At 40.9% G+C, this 15,111-nt stretch overlaps 1 protein-coding gene across 10 annotated transcripts in view; it reads right to left on the reverse strand.

Moving 5' to 3' along the window:
• The window catches only part of cadm1a (cell adhesion molecule 1a), a 394,713-nt gene that overhangs the window by 138,736 nt on the left and 240,866 nt on the right, over window positions 1-15,111 (reverse strand). The window contains exon 1 of one of the 10 annotated variants that reach the window (XM_037120285.1): window positions 12,787-12,903. The exons of 8 other annotated variants lie outside the window; for them this stretch is intronic. In XM_037120285.1, the coding sequence (XP_036976180.1) occupies window positions 12,787-12,820 (34 nt within the window). In that variant the 5' untranslated portion in view covers window positions 12,821-12,903. Of the gene's footprint in view, window positions 1-12,786; window positions 12,904-15,111 lie in introns of those variants that run through there. One more of the 10 variants, XM_037120289.1, reaches the window with a different exon arrangement.

A 15,111-nucleotide genomic window follows, 5' to 3' on the forward strand; every position in this document is an offset into this window, starting at 1 on the left:
AAGAAAGAAAGAAAAAAACAAACAGAAAAAAAGTCTAAAAGTAAAGAAATAAGTCAAACAAACAAGTAATAATCTCAACACAATATTTACACATGAAGGGATTTGTAAGGTATTTATATTTCCTTCGTCACTAATGCACACAATAAAAAAAGAACAGCTCAAGTATGAATGTTAAAAATAATTCTGAGCTCAATTTTAGAAGGAAATAATCGAGTGACCACTCAAAATTCACCATGCCCATGTGACATCTACTCAATGCCAGATTGATAAAGGGAGGAAAACGTAACGTCTCAAGGTGCTCCAAGAAAAAGACTGGGCCGGGCTTATCTCTGGGGTCAGGGAAGGTCCACAGCCATTAATTTTAAATGAGTGGAATGGATTTGTGGTAATGGAAACCCAATGGCTCCAGACAGCAGTGGGACTTGGTGGTGTGAAGACACCAAACGGCAGTGTGATAACCTGACCACTCGACTGTATGAAGTCAGGAAAGTGATTTGGGTTTTCTGCCCTCCCCAACCCCCTCCACTCACTATGAAAGTCTTAAGTATAATGCATTAGAAACCTATTTGGAGGCATTCAAGTGTAACAGAGTTGAAGATGTCAGGTAAACTCCTTCTTTTTGTCCAAATACAGTGGTTTAAATGTAAGACTTTTAAGACTATATCTTCTGTTTAAGCTGCCGGTCATGCCTGGAAAACAAGTGACCTCATCGGAGGGGAAGAGTAATCCTGCTTTGGCTGTTTTGAATGTTAAACTGAAAAGGTCAGGTGAAAGGTATGGCTAAGTTAAGATCTCTGACATGTCTTGGTTGGGAATAAAAAGGCACTTTTTGGTGTCGAACTGCTCACATTTATGTGCTTAGACAGGGTGTGACAGAGTAGCCCCAAACATAACAACGCTTTTCACGCAGCAGAGGAGTGTAAAGTTCCCAAATGCTACTGTCAGTTTCCACTCTAAACAAAAAAAAAACAAAAAAAAAAAAAGGTCCTGCTCGCTTTATTATTTTGTAGACTTACAATATAATAGAGCAGTAATGGCTAGTTCCACTTCACATGTAGCTTGCTCACACCCTGCAAACTGTGAATGTGAAAAACACTGAAAAATATGTTCACTGCCGCACATATTTCCCATATGCCACCATGTGGCAAGCTATTATTTGAGGTGTTTTTGAGGTATTGTTTGGATTTCCAGCCAACAAGTTGCAGTTTAACTTTCCATTTTGGATAAGAGAGGAAACACTGATAAGACTTTTCCAAATTTATGTGACTGTAACTTTGTGGTGCCATTGTGTGTTAGGTTAGATGTTCTCTGAAACAAAGAGTGAAATTATATTTTGACCATTATATACTCAACCTTTATCAATACAATTAGCAAATGCATTTGCTAATTTGTTAAATCATTACATTTTTCTGGGGAAATTTCAAATATTTACTAGTTGCAGCCTCTTAAATGTAAGGATTTGCTGCTTTTTTGTGTCAACTGTGTCAATAAATGAAGATTCTTGGGACGTGAACCTTTACCTGACAAAAGAAACACTTTGGAGATGCCCGCGGAAATTGAGATGAGCATTGTTTTGGCATTTTAAAGACTGAAAAAAATTAGCAGATTAAAGCTGCGGTAAGCGTTTTAGCTAATTTCTCCTTCACACAACTTCTTTCCTTTTCTTTGAGGTAGATCTCTTTACATTCCCTTTGCCTTTTTGATAGTATCCATAACTAAGTTGTCACTAGGAGTACTGGAATTGAGAGGTTTTGATCATTACGACTGGGTAGAGTGGGCAGGAAAACCAGAAAACTCATTTTTTCCTTTCCTTCTGAGAAGGGTTATTCACCACTCTATAACAGTAATTACTGTTGAAATAGGGCTATTTAATACTTGTTTTAAACAAACAACTTACAGCAGCTATAACAGATAAAGAAAATAATCATCACTTTCGGTCCTAATAGAATTGGGATTAGAAGGATACCTGGCCACGAGGGCAGGACAAACATTGTGGCAGCAATAAACATATGCATACGTCCAGCCCTGGTGAGTAGTTTTTAAATAGATCCATCTTCTAATTATCTTTACTAGCTTATCGTGTTCAAAATCACAAGGGACTGAAGCCTATCCCAGCATGCATTGCGTGAAAGACAGGAAGTCATGTCTATTTTGAGCTGTTGTTATTTACAACAGCTATTGACCGAGATCTGCACTGAGGCAGAAATTGCATGCTGACCCTTTGCAGTCCTTCGGTAATGGATGTATAATATATGTTTTTTGCATACAGTAGGTGGGGGAAGGTAATGCAGGAGTTTCTGAGATTAAAATGCCCCACTTTGAGCTTTGCAGCTCGGAGGCTATTTCGCCGGTGCTCATTCCCTCCCACCTTGCTTTTTACTTAATTGAATCAGCCAGTCCCCATATCAGATATTCCTTAACGGAATACTGAAACCTATCCACCCTTTTCCTAATACCATTAGGGGAAGCGGGAGAGCAAGATGGATGCTTTAATCCTGCTGGTTCAGAGCACACAAAAGGAGCGTGCCCTGCAGTGAGACATTAGCCACAACATTCTCTACTGAGCCACAATATTCTTCCGAGCAGAAGACTTGCCCTGTCACCGGCTGACCGAAAGCTACAATAACAAGAGCTCATTTCCTGTAGACAACCTAGCATGTAAATAACAGAAGCAGTAGCTCATTGCACTGCCTGTTACCGGGGAGAAGAAATAAATTACTGCAACATGTTACAGTCGGCAGCATCTTATTTCCATGATGTCGACTGCAGTATTTTATGGGTCCACATGGGTCCAGTGCGTTTATGCCATCTGTTCATGAACCCGGCAGATATGCAGGAATGCATGTCCAATTTGACACAATGGTGATGCAGATGAATGAGGTTCAGGCAAGCCTCCTGCTGCTGATGTATTCTTATTTCCCCACCTATTTTCTGCTGTGTCAAACCGCTGCTAAGCTAAGGTGAGGTCCATTATTTCTGGCCAGCTCAGGCACAAACTAATCCTCTTATTTGGGAGGTCAGCGCCAATCATTATACAGAAGGGTGCCATTACAGTGCACACTCCAGTGAGCTGATTTTCCCCTTACATAAATATATGACTCAAGGGACTGCTCTTACTACCCTCTCTAATTTATCCCTCCTGCATCCACTTCTTAGCTCTCATCCTCCGTTTTTTCCACTCTCTCTCAACTTTCCCCTCTCTTATCTACGACCTTCTCAAACCCCCTTTTTCGCTTTTCACCTTTTCATTTTTCACTTTCCCACACTTTCAGCTCACATCACTTTTTTCCCACCCTCATTTTTTTTTTTTTTTTTCAGGATGCCCAGAGTGGCGTATAATTGAATCTGGAGAGAATGCATGAGCAGGAACAATTAGCTCAGTCACTCAGAATGTGGATATAGCTGTACAGTAGGATAAACCGAATAATCAAAAAGGGAGGAAAGCAGGAAGATAAGCCTGAACTGTATGGGCTCTCAGAACAAAGACAAACACACAGCTCGCAAAGTATACACAATTTTGTTCCCACCGACTGATAAAAGATGGGATGCTCTCATTTTACATAGTCTGCATTGTTTTTGCTTTGATACCGTCTAGCTTATCACAAACATGAAATCCTTCACATTAATGATCTCATGTATTTTTATTATACGACACATCTAAGGGGGTTAGTATTTAAAAAATGTAACAATTGGCAGACCAAATTAATTCAAAACCTAATCAAAAGTTGTTGAGACATTTGACCTGAACCTGCTGATGGCACTGGATGATAAGTCATCAACACTGTATAATATGAATAGGGTTAGTTAAGGCCCTAATGCTTATTCATATTAATAACACTATGTAAAGTGTTAATACATGCATAATAAAGGATCTTTTAATCAAAACAAGATATTGTTCTTGCCTTAGATCCAGTAGCTGCAACAGGTTTAGTTTAAGGCTAACTAGTGAATAATGAAGTATATATTAAAAGTGCAATTTGCAAGAACTGTGCACCTCATACTCATACAGCTAATTGCTGCTAAGTGTAGCTGCTGTTAGCTAGTAAGCTCAGTTAACCGTGCAGCAAGTGGTCGTAATAGCTCTATGCCCAGACTGAAGCTCGTTGAGTAATGTAAGAGGGGAATTAGGATAGACAGGATAGACACACCACTATCATGGTTAAAAAGCCCAACAGCTAGCTCCACCGAGGGGCAGCAACCATGTTTTATTCCTAAAGCAATAGCCAATTCATTGTTATTGTGGTTTAAATGCATAATAAACCGTCCTTTATTAGCAGAAGCGGTGCCTACACCCCTTAAGTCACCATCACAGATGGGACAGCAGCCTGGGTTTGAAAACCACGCAATAATAACAGCCCCTTGGTCCTGCTCAGCGTGTTATGTAAGTGCAACAATGCATGACTGTGCTGAATTTATGAATATGTGAAAGGTGCAAAACAAAAGAGACACTTTTCTCCCAGGGAAAGGAAAAGTTTGGAAAAAGCTTCTCTTGTGTCCAAAAAAATATATATTCTGCTCTGTGTGGAGCTGACACTGGCAAAGACGGACCATAAATACTTCATAAATACCAATTACCTCAAGAAGTAGGCATGAAGAAAAGAGCAGCTATTTCAGCCAATTATGAGGCTTCTCTCTCAAAGGGTGGAGAAAGACGACTCTTCCCTTTCAAGCCTCCGACTGAAAGGAGAAACCTCTGTCATGTTGTGGAGCCTCAATAATGTTTCCCTCCACCTTCATGTCAGGGATGAAAGGCCCCAAATGTCCTTTGAATGAAACCCCCAGAGGACTTAACATGCATCAATAACATTTCCATCCTTGAAGATGTTTGAGGGGGACTACATATAATCTTCTCGCAGACTTTGAGGCTCGGCTCACATCCTGTGACTTTTATTTACCCCAATCTCAAAGGTCCTTCCTTACCATGCCAGAGATGGAGATAGAGGGAAAGAGAACGAAGAACAAAAGAAAACAAAGGGGGCAGAAAGGCAGAGTCAGAAAGCACATTGTGGTGAGTGTCTCCTGCTTAATATAGGACAGCTGCCTCTTGAAGGAGCCATCATTCTTCATAGGGGTAGCCTGTCTTCATTTCCACCCTCGGCAAAGCACACGGGGCTTAACACACTTACGTCTGAGGATTTGCTGCACTTGAAGGTGGCAGCAATTCCCCAGACTGCAGGGGGAGGGAGCACTGCAAAGCCACCACGAGAAACAGCCAACCGATTTGACAGGTTCAGCTGAGGCAATATCATGACCTCCTCCTTTTGTGAAAGCAAATGCTTTAGTATCTTGCCTTTATTGGACAGCCTGCGAGTAGACGGCGACCAGTGCTAAAGGCCGATGACAAGAAGACCTCAGGCACAACCGAACTTTGATGCCACGACCACATACGTCATAGACCACTGGCCCCAGAACAACCATTATACATTTTAAATTATGTCCTCACAATCAGGAACAAAAGTGCTGAACAAGTATGAGTCGGTGGTGTATTCCCGGCTGAACACAGCAGTGGTTGGCACTCAAAACCAGCATGCATTTAGAAAAGCTCTGGGAAACGTGGGCTGTTTTTACTGTGTAAATAAATGATGAAGCCATTCGAGCATATTTTTGCTTCTCTGCTATAAGAAATTAATTACACTAAACCATGAAGTACTGCACACGGATGCTGAAACCAGTGAACCAATAATTAACTTTTTTCTAATGTGTGCCTTGGTAGCTATTTTGAGAAAAAAAAAAACTTGATGAAAAACTTATTAAAAGAGTGCTACATTAGAAGACTTCTCCTTCTGGAATTATTTGAGTTGCATGCTTGTCCTGCCTCATTTTCAACCAGGTTCAAGGTTCATCTGTTTACAATCTGCAAAACAAGTTGTACAATGAAATGCAAGTTATAGTCCCTTTTATGCTAAACAAGAAAAATGTTTTATTCATGATGGAGTACCAAGGATAACTTCAGGAGTCTCACAGCTCGAAAAAAGAAGCTACTCTGTGGTCTGGTGGTACGGTGGCGGGTACTTCCGTATCTTTTGCCAGACGGTGGCAGGATGAAGAGACTGTGGCAGAGGTGGGTTTTGATTGTAGTATCCTAAACGACAACATCGCTTCACTTTTACCACTAGCTTCAAGTTCAAGTGTATACATATTTAGTCCATCACTGATACATGAATTATTCATCCTGTGGCCGAACCCTTGTTGAAACTCCACCTGAGACATTGTAACTTAGAAGGAGGGAGTTGGAGCTGATCCAAAGTTGAATCGTTAATTGTCAGCTTTTGCTATGAGCGGCCTCCCCCATGTTCAAATTAAGCTTATGACATTCAGCTACAAAGCAGCGATTATGAAGAAAAGGTTAGCAGATATTGCCTCGGCTGGTCCCCAAAAATGACACTGTGAGTCATCTTCATCTGAGCAGCTAACGGTGACAATGGGGATGTAGAAGAAGCGTTATTTGTGTGAGCTAATTAAAGCGCTTGATCATTAAACACCTCACATCCTCCACAGACGGCAGGCATGAATAAAGAGACACGAGGCAACAGTATAAATCAGCTGACCACCCACACAGACTGTCCTTTCACTTACTTCTACCCAATAAAGCACAGTGGAACTAGGGATATTCAACCGAGAAACTGGAGCACTCAGCTTTAAAATTTGGGCATGGTGGTCCCTATAATATCTCCTCAAACCTGACCGATAGAATGACCTAAAAAAGGAAACTTAAATAGCTGGGTCTTCAGGATTTGATGGCCCTTTGAAGAAGGATGAAATCCGTATCCCCACTTTCAGTAAGGCTAATTAGATCATTGACATTTTTCCTTATGGCACCTCCTGGCGTTAAGTGCAAAAAGTATAGCTTTGAACCATTACTTTAAAAAGCCAAACTACTTTTTCAGTTCCTCTTTCAGCTACACTTATGCCTCTTAGTGTAGCAACAGAGCAGATAGAAAAAGACAATTTTCATATTTTATTCTTGCAACATGATGGACATCCCCGCATTTTCCTGGCACACACATGAAAATGAGGGCCGGATAACAATGAGAGTGTCAGAGAAAAATAATCATAAGACACGGTCCTAAACAACCCTTGAACACCATATTGCAAGGCAAATTACTGTTGAGATGACTGCACTGCCAGATGTGGCTCTCACACTGCAGTACCACAGAAAAAATACCAGCATATGTTCCACGCTTAGGATAAGTTAACTGGTACAGACCTCTGGTAAGCGGATTGAGAGAATTCCCCAAGCATATACGGCCTACTTCATACAATATGGCACGGGTATGCTTGGACCGCGATGATGAGCCAACACAGTCACATGACGGCCTGTGATAAATTAGCTGGGGATCTATGGTGCAATAGATTGTAGCAGATCATGGGAGCGCGCAGCGATTGTGACTTGATGGGATATGCTTCATCCTTCAACCATACTTCCCACGATGTTACAAGTATCCGATTTGTCTTGGGCTGCTAGAAATGGCAATAATATCAGATGTCTAACAGCGCGGTGTCAACATGGGCAACATGGCAGTTTTTCCGCAGCTTTTATTGAGCGCTGAGAGAGAATGTGGAGATGCTGTTTGGCTCACTGTAAAGAATCCTATTCAAAAAAAAAAGTTGGGATGCTGTGCAAAAAGTAAATAAAAACAGAATGTGATTATGTGGACAAAACCTCAATTAAAAACAGTAAAAAAGACAACATATTTGAAGGCCCAAATTGTAAGAAAGATGATTTTTTTGAGTCTTGTTTCTAACTTTTCAAGTGCAGATGCTCTGGGATTGTAGGTCTGGTCGACCCCTAAAGGTACATCTAAGTCTTCTCTTCAGATTCCAGAACACCCATGACTGGATCATCCATAACCTTCTCTTCTTTTGTAAATTACAAGTGGAAGAATTTGGTTACATTTATTTAAATTCTCCTTCTCCTGGGCCTACAGATTACATTTTAACGCCTCATAAGATATCTTGATCCCCCAGAAACATATTCTGTTAGCCAAAAGCTACAGGACACCTGCTGTAGTTGGGAGTACCAGCTACAGCAGTTAACATACATGTTGCACCAGAGGTCAGTAATTTCGCAGTGCAATTCACAAGTCAGCTCTCGACAACACAAAACAAACCGATGAAGCACGACAAAACAGTCTACAGTCCAGTGATGGATTTGGTGCTGTATCACTGAAGCAGAAAGAAGACGTAGACGACCAAAGAAATTAATATCTTTAACAGTTCCTACAGTCGACTCAGCCTTGACGACAGACATCTGTCTTTTCTTCACAAAGCTCTCACACATTGTTTCTCACTTTCTTTTGTCATCCAAGATAGAGATATGCTCAAATACAAACGTGTCAGCACAAACACACATCACAGTAACTCACACTGATATCAGCTTTGTTGATGGGTCTATCTGTGCTGAATATATTGTAAGTTGTGCCAAAAGCTTTAATTACATCTAAGGAGTGGTTTTATGTGGAACTAACACATTTTGTTTTTTGCTTTCTTACACTGTCATTTGTTTACTATTACAACTAATTAGCAAGTGAAAATCCATTGAATCTATTAAGGGTTGAAACTTGCAGGGGGTAAAGCACTGATCTTAGGGGCATGTCACATTAAAAACATGTTTTACTGTAATTGTTTTAATGGGTTTTTATTAAGCTTTAATGGGTCGTTTGGGTTGTAAAATGTTTTACAGGTTTCGGGGGAGCCAGAGAACATGTGCTTGTTGTACTTACGGTGCTATAAGATTTATGAAACCAAGGACTGATGTTTATAGAGGTACTTATGCATGCTAGTCTTTCAATAAGTTGGATTTGACTACTCCAGGGCGTTATCTTTTCAAACAATTAAAAAGTCTTTATTGTCCTGGCATAATCACATTAGACTTTCAAACAATCACACAAATGTGTTTTGGCATTAAACCTTTGTTAGGGAGCGAGGAGGGCTGAGGTTACACCTAGCAAGCAAAGTCTTCATGCCGAAACGCCTCAGAGTTTGATGGGATTTATTTGTTTTTAAAGAGAGCATTGCAGAGTTTTCTTGCCATTTTTGGGTTAACAGGTATTCCTATACAAAGAGCACTGCTAATACATACTCAACTGGAGTCCAGGCAGTACTCCAATCCAGTTTTATTTAGCATGACAATTGAGGGGTGCAACTGTTGTAGTCTTGCAACGACCTGAACAGCTGTGTCAATCTCAATCATGCTTGTATACATTAACACATTTTCTGTCACTTTCTCTGTAGCTTTGGCACAGGAAGATGACATCTGTTGTCTTGATTCCGCCTACAAAGCTTTGATTGGTTCATTGTTGCCATCAGCAATAAAACACTTGGCATATTTAATTCATTGAATGCACTGGTTATTTGGGCAGTAATTCTTAAGGTTTGTATCCAAGCAAATGATAAAATACAAGTTTTGCACTCAGCACTCTTTCATTGTAATCTAAAAAGCTTTGAATGGCAGTAGTCAACTGTCTGTTTTTTTTAATTTGCAACGTAAAAAAAACTGAAAATGTTGCAGCTGATAAGTGTCCTGCCCTCAGCTGACACACTGTTGTTGTCTATGAACCGCCTGTCTGAGTTGTTGCACCCTCCTATGAAATTAATGGACTTGTGCTAACTTGTTGACTGTGAAGCTTGTAGTGCTTATGTTGGGCTGTTATTCGGTATACCTTTTTGAAAAGTCAATTATTTTTGTAAGTGTGTATCTAGCCCAGTCCATCTGGCTGTCCGGTAATTTATTTTTTGGTCACGCTGATCTCATACACTAGTCAGGGAGATGTTGACTGTAGGCACTTAGTGTGGAGCAGCAGCCAGAACGAGCCGCGCTGGCTGTCATAGATGCTGCCAATCGAGGCTGTCCGCACAGAGACAGTTGTACACCTGCCATTCTGGCATATTCTGCATCCTACTCTAATTCAATTTACCACTCAAACCCATTTCAGAGCCTGTCACACATTTTACCAACCGAGAGGCAGTCGCATCAAGAAGGCCTGAAGGGTGTTGGTAGATACTGTACGGTATGAGGCGCGCCAGTGTGTATGTGTGTGTGTGTGTGTGTGTGTGTGTGTGTGTGTGTGTGTGTGTGTGTGTGTGTGTGTGTGTGTGTGTTGCTTAGAGAGTGAGCAACTGTAAAAACATAATCCCGTTGATTTCGGGTGAATCTATTGAAAAGGCCTTGGTTTCATTAGAGAACAGATTAGGAGGGAAAGTCAATATCCACCAGCTTTGGATTTAAAGCCCTACTTACAAAGGCATTAAGATTCCAGGAAGTGATAAAAACCATATGATTCCTGCTTCTTTTGTTTAAGGAAAGAAAAGAAGAGCTGACTTCTGTAATTAGACAGGACCTCTGAGGCCACTGCAATTAGCTTGCAGTTGATTTTGAGTAACGTTGCTCATTCATTTTATTGTACTTTACCAGTTGTCCTTATTGAGTGAGAGGATTTATTGGTCAATCTAATAAACATTTTGCACACGATGGCCTTAGGCTCTGCACACATTGGAAACAGATTAGCCAAAATAAAGGCAGAGCAATGTCCGAGGGCGTGTTTTCACTGTGGTCCTTTGTGATAAGGGGAGGATGGTGGAGAGACAGGCGGACACAAGAAAGGAAATCAGTCACCCTAAAGCTTGAAAACAACAGTGAAACACACAACCCTGAGTAGAATATTGGCGTGCCTCACCTCCTCGGCTAATGCAGTTACAAAGGTGTCCAGGGACAGGCTATTTTTCCCAGAAAAGTTCAGCCATAAATTAATCTAAGCCATTCTTTATACACAATTACCTAGTACAGACTATCAAAGTCAAATGGGCTATGTTGTATGCAAGGAAACATTTTAGAGTAGTTCTCACAAGATTATGTTTTTTGGTGTCTTTAAATTTGTCTGTTTTGGGGCCATTATCGTTCCATAATGTTCAGCCAAAATGTGGGTAGTTTTGTCTGAAGTCACCAGATGATTCTTTGAAGGTACAATATGTAAACATTGTAGTTCAGAACATTCAAAAAATTAACTGATATTATCAATTGAATGTGAAGAGATTCTTTTTGTAGTTATATCCAAGAACTCTATGTATTGTGCTGCAGAGGTGTCTATGAAGTCAGCATGCTAAGCAGCTAGCCCCAGCGTGTCCTGTCTCATAATACTTAGATGGGGGGCCTCCACCTTCACTTGATTTCTGTCCTGCTGTGCAGGCCCAGTTCTGTTACCAGCTCGCCCAGCTCCGGTTCTTGTGCCAATTCTAAGACCACTCCCTGCTGGCATTCCCTACAGGGTCCTCCACAGCCCAGGCCTGAAAACCTTCTCCTAGCTGGCTTATTGTGCAAACTAGCAAACAACATTAAGCTGCTTTCACTCTGGTGATATGCTTCCCCTATTTGTGTGGGGTATGTATTTGACAGGTGGCCGATTCCTACACACTGCAACTTTAAATGCACTTTTAATTCCTTTACATGGTTTTCACATATTTTTAAAGACAGCTATTGGAAGGTTATTTTTCACATGCAGACGTTGCCAGACCATCCGTTGTCGCCAGCTGATTACTTTTTTTTGTTTAAACTAAGTGCCTTTTGTTTCATTAATAATGCATTGTGCTCTGAAGTAGCATCCAGTGCTGAAAAGGATTTCTCAAAGCTTAGGAGTACTTTTTGCTACAGATTTACTTTTCTGTGCTTTTTCATCCTGCTATAAAATCTCTGCATTTGACAGCCAGTCTGGAGGAGCTGAGGAAAGGCATCTGAGTGTGTGTTGCTGTGTACAGTGTATATCATAAGGGAATCTGTATTCGTTCTTACAGCAGAGGGAGGGAAGCCCTTTCTCATGGGATTGCTGCAGTCACGAGCAAAGCCAAACAAGTCCGGGGGAATCTCGCCTTGGGAGTGTCCTGAAGCTTTATTGCTTTCTCGTCTGTCATACTTGAAATCACGCGGTGTCAGAGAGGCCAACAAGTCAATAGACTGAGCAGAATATGATGGTACGCCAACACCGACATCAACCTCATTACTGAGAGTACACGCAGAAAAGGTGCAAATGCAAGTTGACAGGATCCTTCAGGATGAACCCTTTGGTCTCACTGAGGCATTCAGCACAGAATGTAATGTTTCCTTTATATTTATATAAACATAATGTATTTATAGTGTATAAACAAGCCTAGTAATACATGTCAGCCAGTATTAAGCACTTCATTATGTGGTTTGAAAAGTATGAACCTGTCAACTTCCTCCATTCAGACAATCCGGGAGAGTAAACACGGACATGTTTGGTAAATTACTTGTGATTGATTTGTTATATTATCATGCATGTCACTCGGCATCATGAGTACTGAATCCGAACTGCAAAGCCGGATAAAAACATCAAAGCGATTTCAGCACACTGATCTTGGAAGCACGAAATTCTTATGAAACCCCTTTTTAAAAAAAAATCAGCGTACTGAACCAGCCGACTGACTAACTACTGTGTTCGGATACACAGTGTGACTAATCCATATTAATCCAACATGACAGCGGGAAACTCTCCAAAATCAATATCTCTGATTGATTGCTGTCCAGCTTGCAGTGCCAGTGCTCGTAGTCTCAGAAAATGACAACCAACAGATCCAAAATCATTTAGCCATATTTCATGACAGAGCCTCTGCACATATAATCCGGTTAGTCACTGTAGAAGTTGACTTTTACGTTTATACAAAAGCTACAATGAGCAACTATCACAGCGTCTTGACTGCAACCCCCCTGAATAATATAGGTTGGTTTAACATCACAAAGCTGCTTTGAACTGAGAGAACGTGAGTGCTTTCTACCTGACAACCTCTTATTTTGACTCGCTCCACCCATACAAGCTGATCACATGACATGATGGCCTTCCCTGGTCGAATCATCCCCATGGTGAAAGAAACGCACGCACACTTGCATGCGGAGAGACCTCCTCCAATTTAGCTGCCAGTTCAATGGCTTCCTGTAGGTCGCAATCTGACACCTGTCACATCTGTTTCCTGCCCCTCCTGGTGTGGTGATAAGAAGCAGGCATTACACAACTGTCATTTCACATTTTCAGCCACTATTTTTATCCATTTTAATGTCCATCGCCCACCCATCTTTTGGCGAGGAAAGGAGTGTGTACTCACACACACATAAAAAAATAAATAAATAAAAAAGGCTAGGGTTAGAAAACACACACACACACACACACACACACACACACACACACACACACACACACACACACACACACACACACAATCCTGCTTCTGCAGCTATCAAAGCTATCAATCAGCCATGGCTCGAGGCTAAAATAGAGAGTTGTTCTGATGGATACATTTGCTACATCCCCAGTTCAATTTGTTTGGCAGCTTTGGACAATGCAGCGGGGTTTGGTGTGCAAACACATTGTAACAATCACTCCCATTCAACTGGCAAAGCATGAAATGACAGTCAAGGCCGTTTGGGGAGCCTTCTGTTTGCACTGCAAGGCAGCAACAGTCTGAAAGCACTGCAACGCACAAATAATGCTGGACGAGATTTCAGCTGAGGTGAGAAGGCACTTGATTTGTCCTTTTGGATGTTTTGCATTTTTACTAGCAGTGAGCTGATAGGTGTCTTGGTGTATATAAATACATGCCAACTTATAACAGGCGAAGGACACATTAATATGATGGCGTACCTTTGTACTGTATAACGCTGTCGTTTAAGCCAGTAACATGACTGCTCTTACCTTACAACAACTACAGCATAAAAACTGTGTTCAACACATTTTCACAACATTCCGCCTTCTTAAAGGTTCTTGTAACAACTGTCTCATTCCCAACTCATCAAAAACTGCTTGGGTACAGCAGGTCAGGAGAGCCATTCCAAATCGTTGGTATTTTACATGTAGGGAAGACTAGTTAATAGTTAATGTTGGTTTACTTGAAGTAGCTCTACAATCTTTCCCTTACCTAACCAAGGGGTTATTATTATAACCATTGAGATAATCGTCCCGTAACCTTGACACACTTTAACCCAAACCTACAGACCCAAACCAAAACCTGTCTCTTTCCTTAATCCTAACAAAGCAATGTTTAATGCCTAAATCTAACCACATGTTAAACCACAGTGTTGCAAGAGTATATGTTATCATATTACAAATATTATATGTTCAACTGTCATTATAATTGGGTTTAAAAGGCAGTGACAAACAATGTTGGACTGCTGATCGGATGTATCTTTCATTTGGGGCAAGCTACACATTTAGTTGTATCATTTAGAGAATTTATTAGATAACCTGAGCTGGAGTTTGAATCACCTTTAACAGCTCCTTTTTGTAAGACAGTGATTTTGGAGTCTCATTCCCAACCCTACCATCCCCAAGAATGAACATCTTCAAGTTCAGAAGTTCAAGGACAAATATCTTGCAGTTGTGCACATATAAAACATACATTTGTCACAGATGCTGATGCTTATTGTAGGCTATGCACAAAATGTGATTGGCTGTTTTAAACATCTGTTTTCTTCAATGCTTTGCCTTTAAACCTGTCAATATTATTCGCAGACACTTGGCTCATGGGCTGAGGCTGACTTTGGCTGACAATCTGACTTATTGACCAGGGCCATGAAGAATGACAGTGTAATAACCAACTACCCTGAAGACGTGTGCTTCCTCTCATTCCCTCCATTACCCCATCTGCTCTCCACCAACCTGTGTCAACAGCTTGAACAAATGTAAACATGAGAGCTCAACAGCAGTTTCATCCTCAACTCTACCAGTCTGAAGGGGCTTATTTGTGACATTCATTGCTTCCCCCTTGGAGAGGGGACCAGTTATTTCACTTTCTGTCCTTTTGCCACGCATGTCTCCTGATGCAGCACTGTCCTTCAAATGCACTAAAAACATGATGTCTCACTTCTGCTGACATTTTTTTCCTGAAACCTGTTATCTAGCTCACCCATGATGGCCATGTGTGTGCTTGAGATGACACACCATGGACATAGCTTTTGTTTAAATGGCAGCAGAAAAATCTGTCAGATGTCTAATTTGAAAAGTACTTAAAGTGGTTTTAATTGACAGTTTCAGAAAGAATGGATTTAATTATCATACAGTTTTGTAACCAGCTTTGAAACCCTCACTTTAGTTCAGCTGGTCCAAATCA

Source organism: Acanthopagrus latus, chromosome 13 (assembly GCF_904848185.1).
Source record: "Acanthopagrus latus isolate v.2019 chromosome 13, fAcaLat1.1, whole genome shotgun sequence".
In the NCBI taxonomy this organism is placed as follows: Eukaryota; Metazoa; Chordata; class Actinopteri; order Spariformes; family Sparidae; genus Acanthopagrus; species Acanthopagrus latus.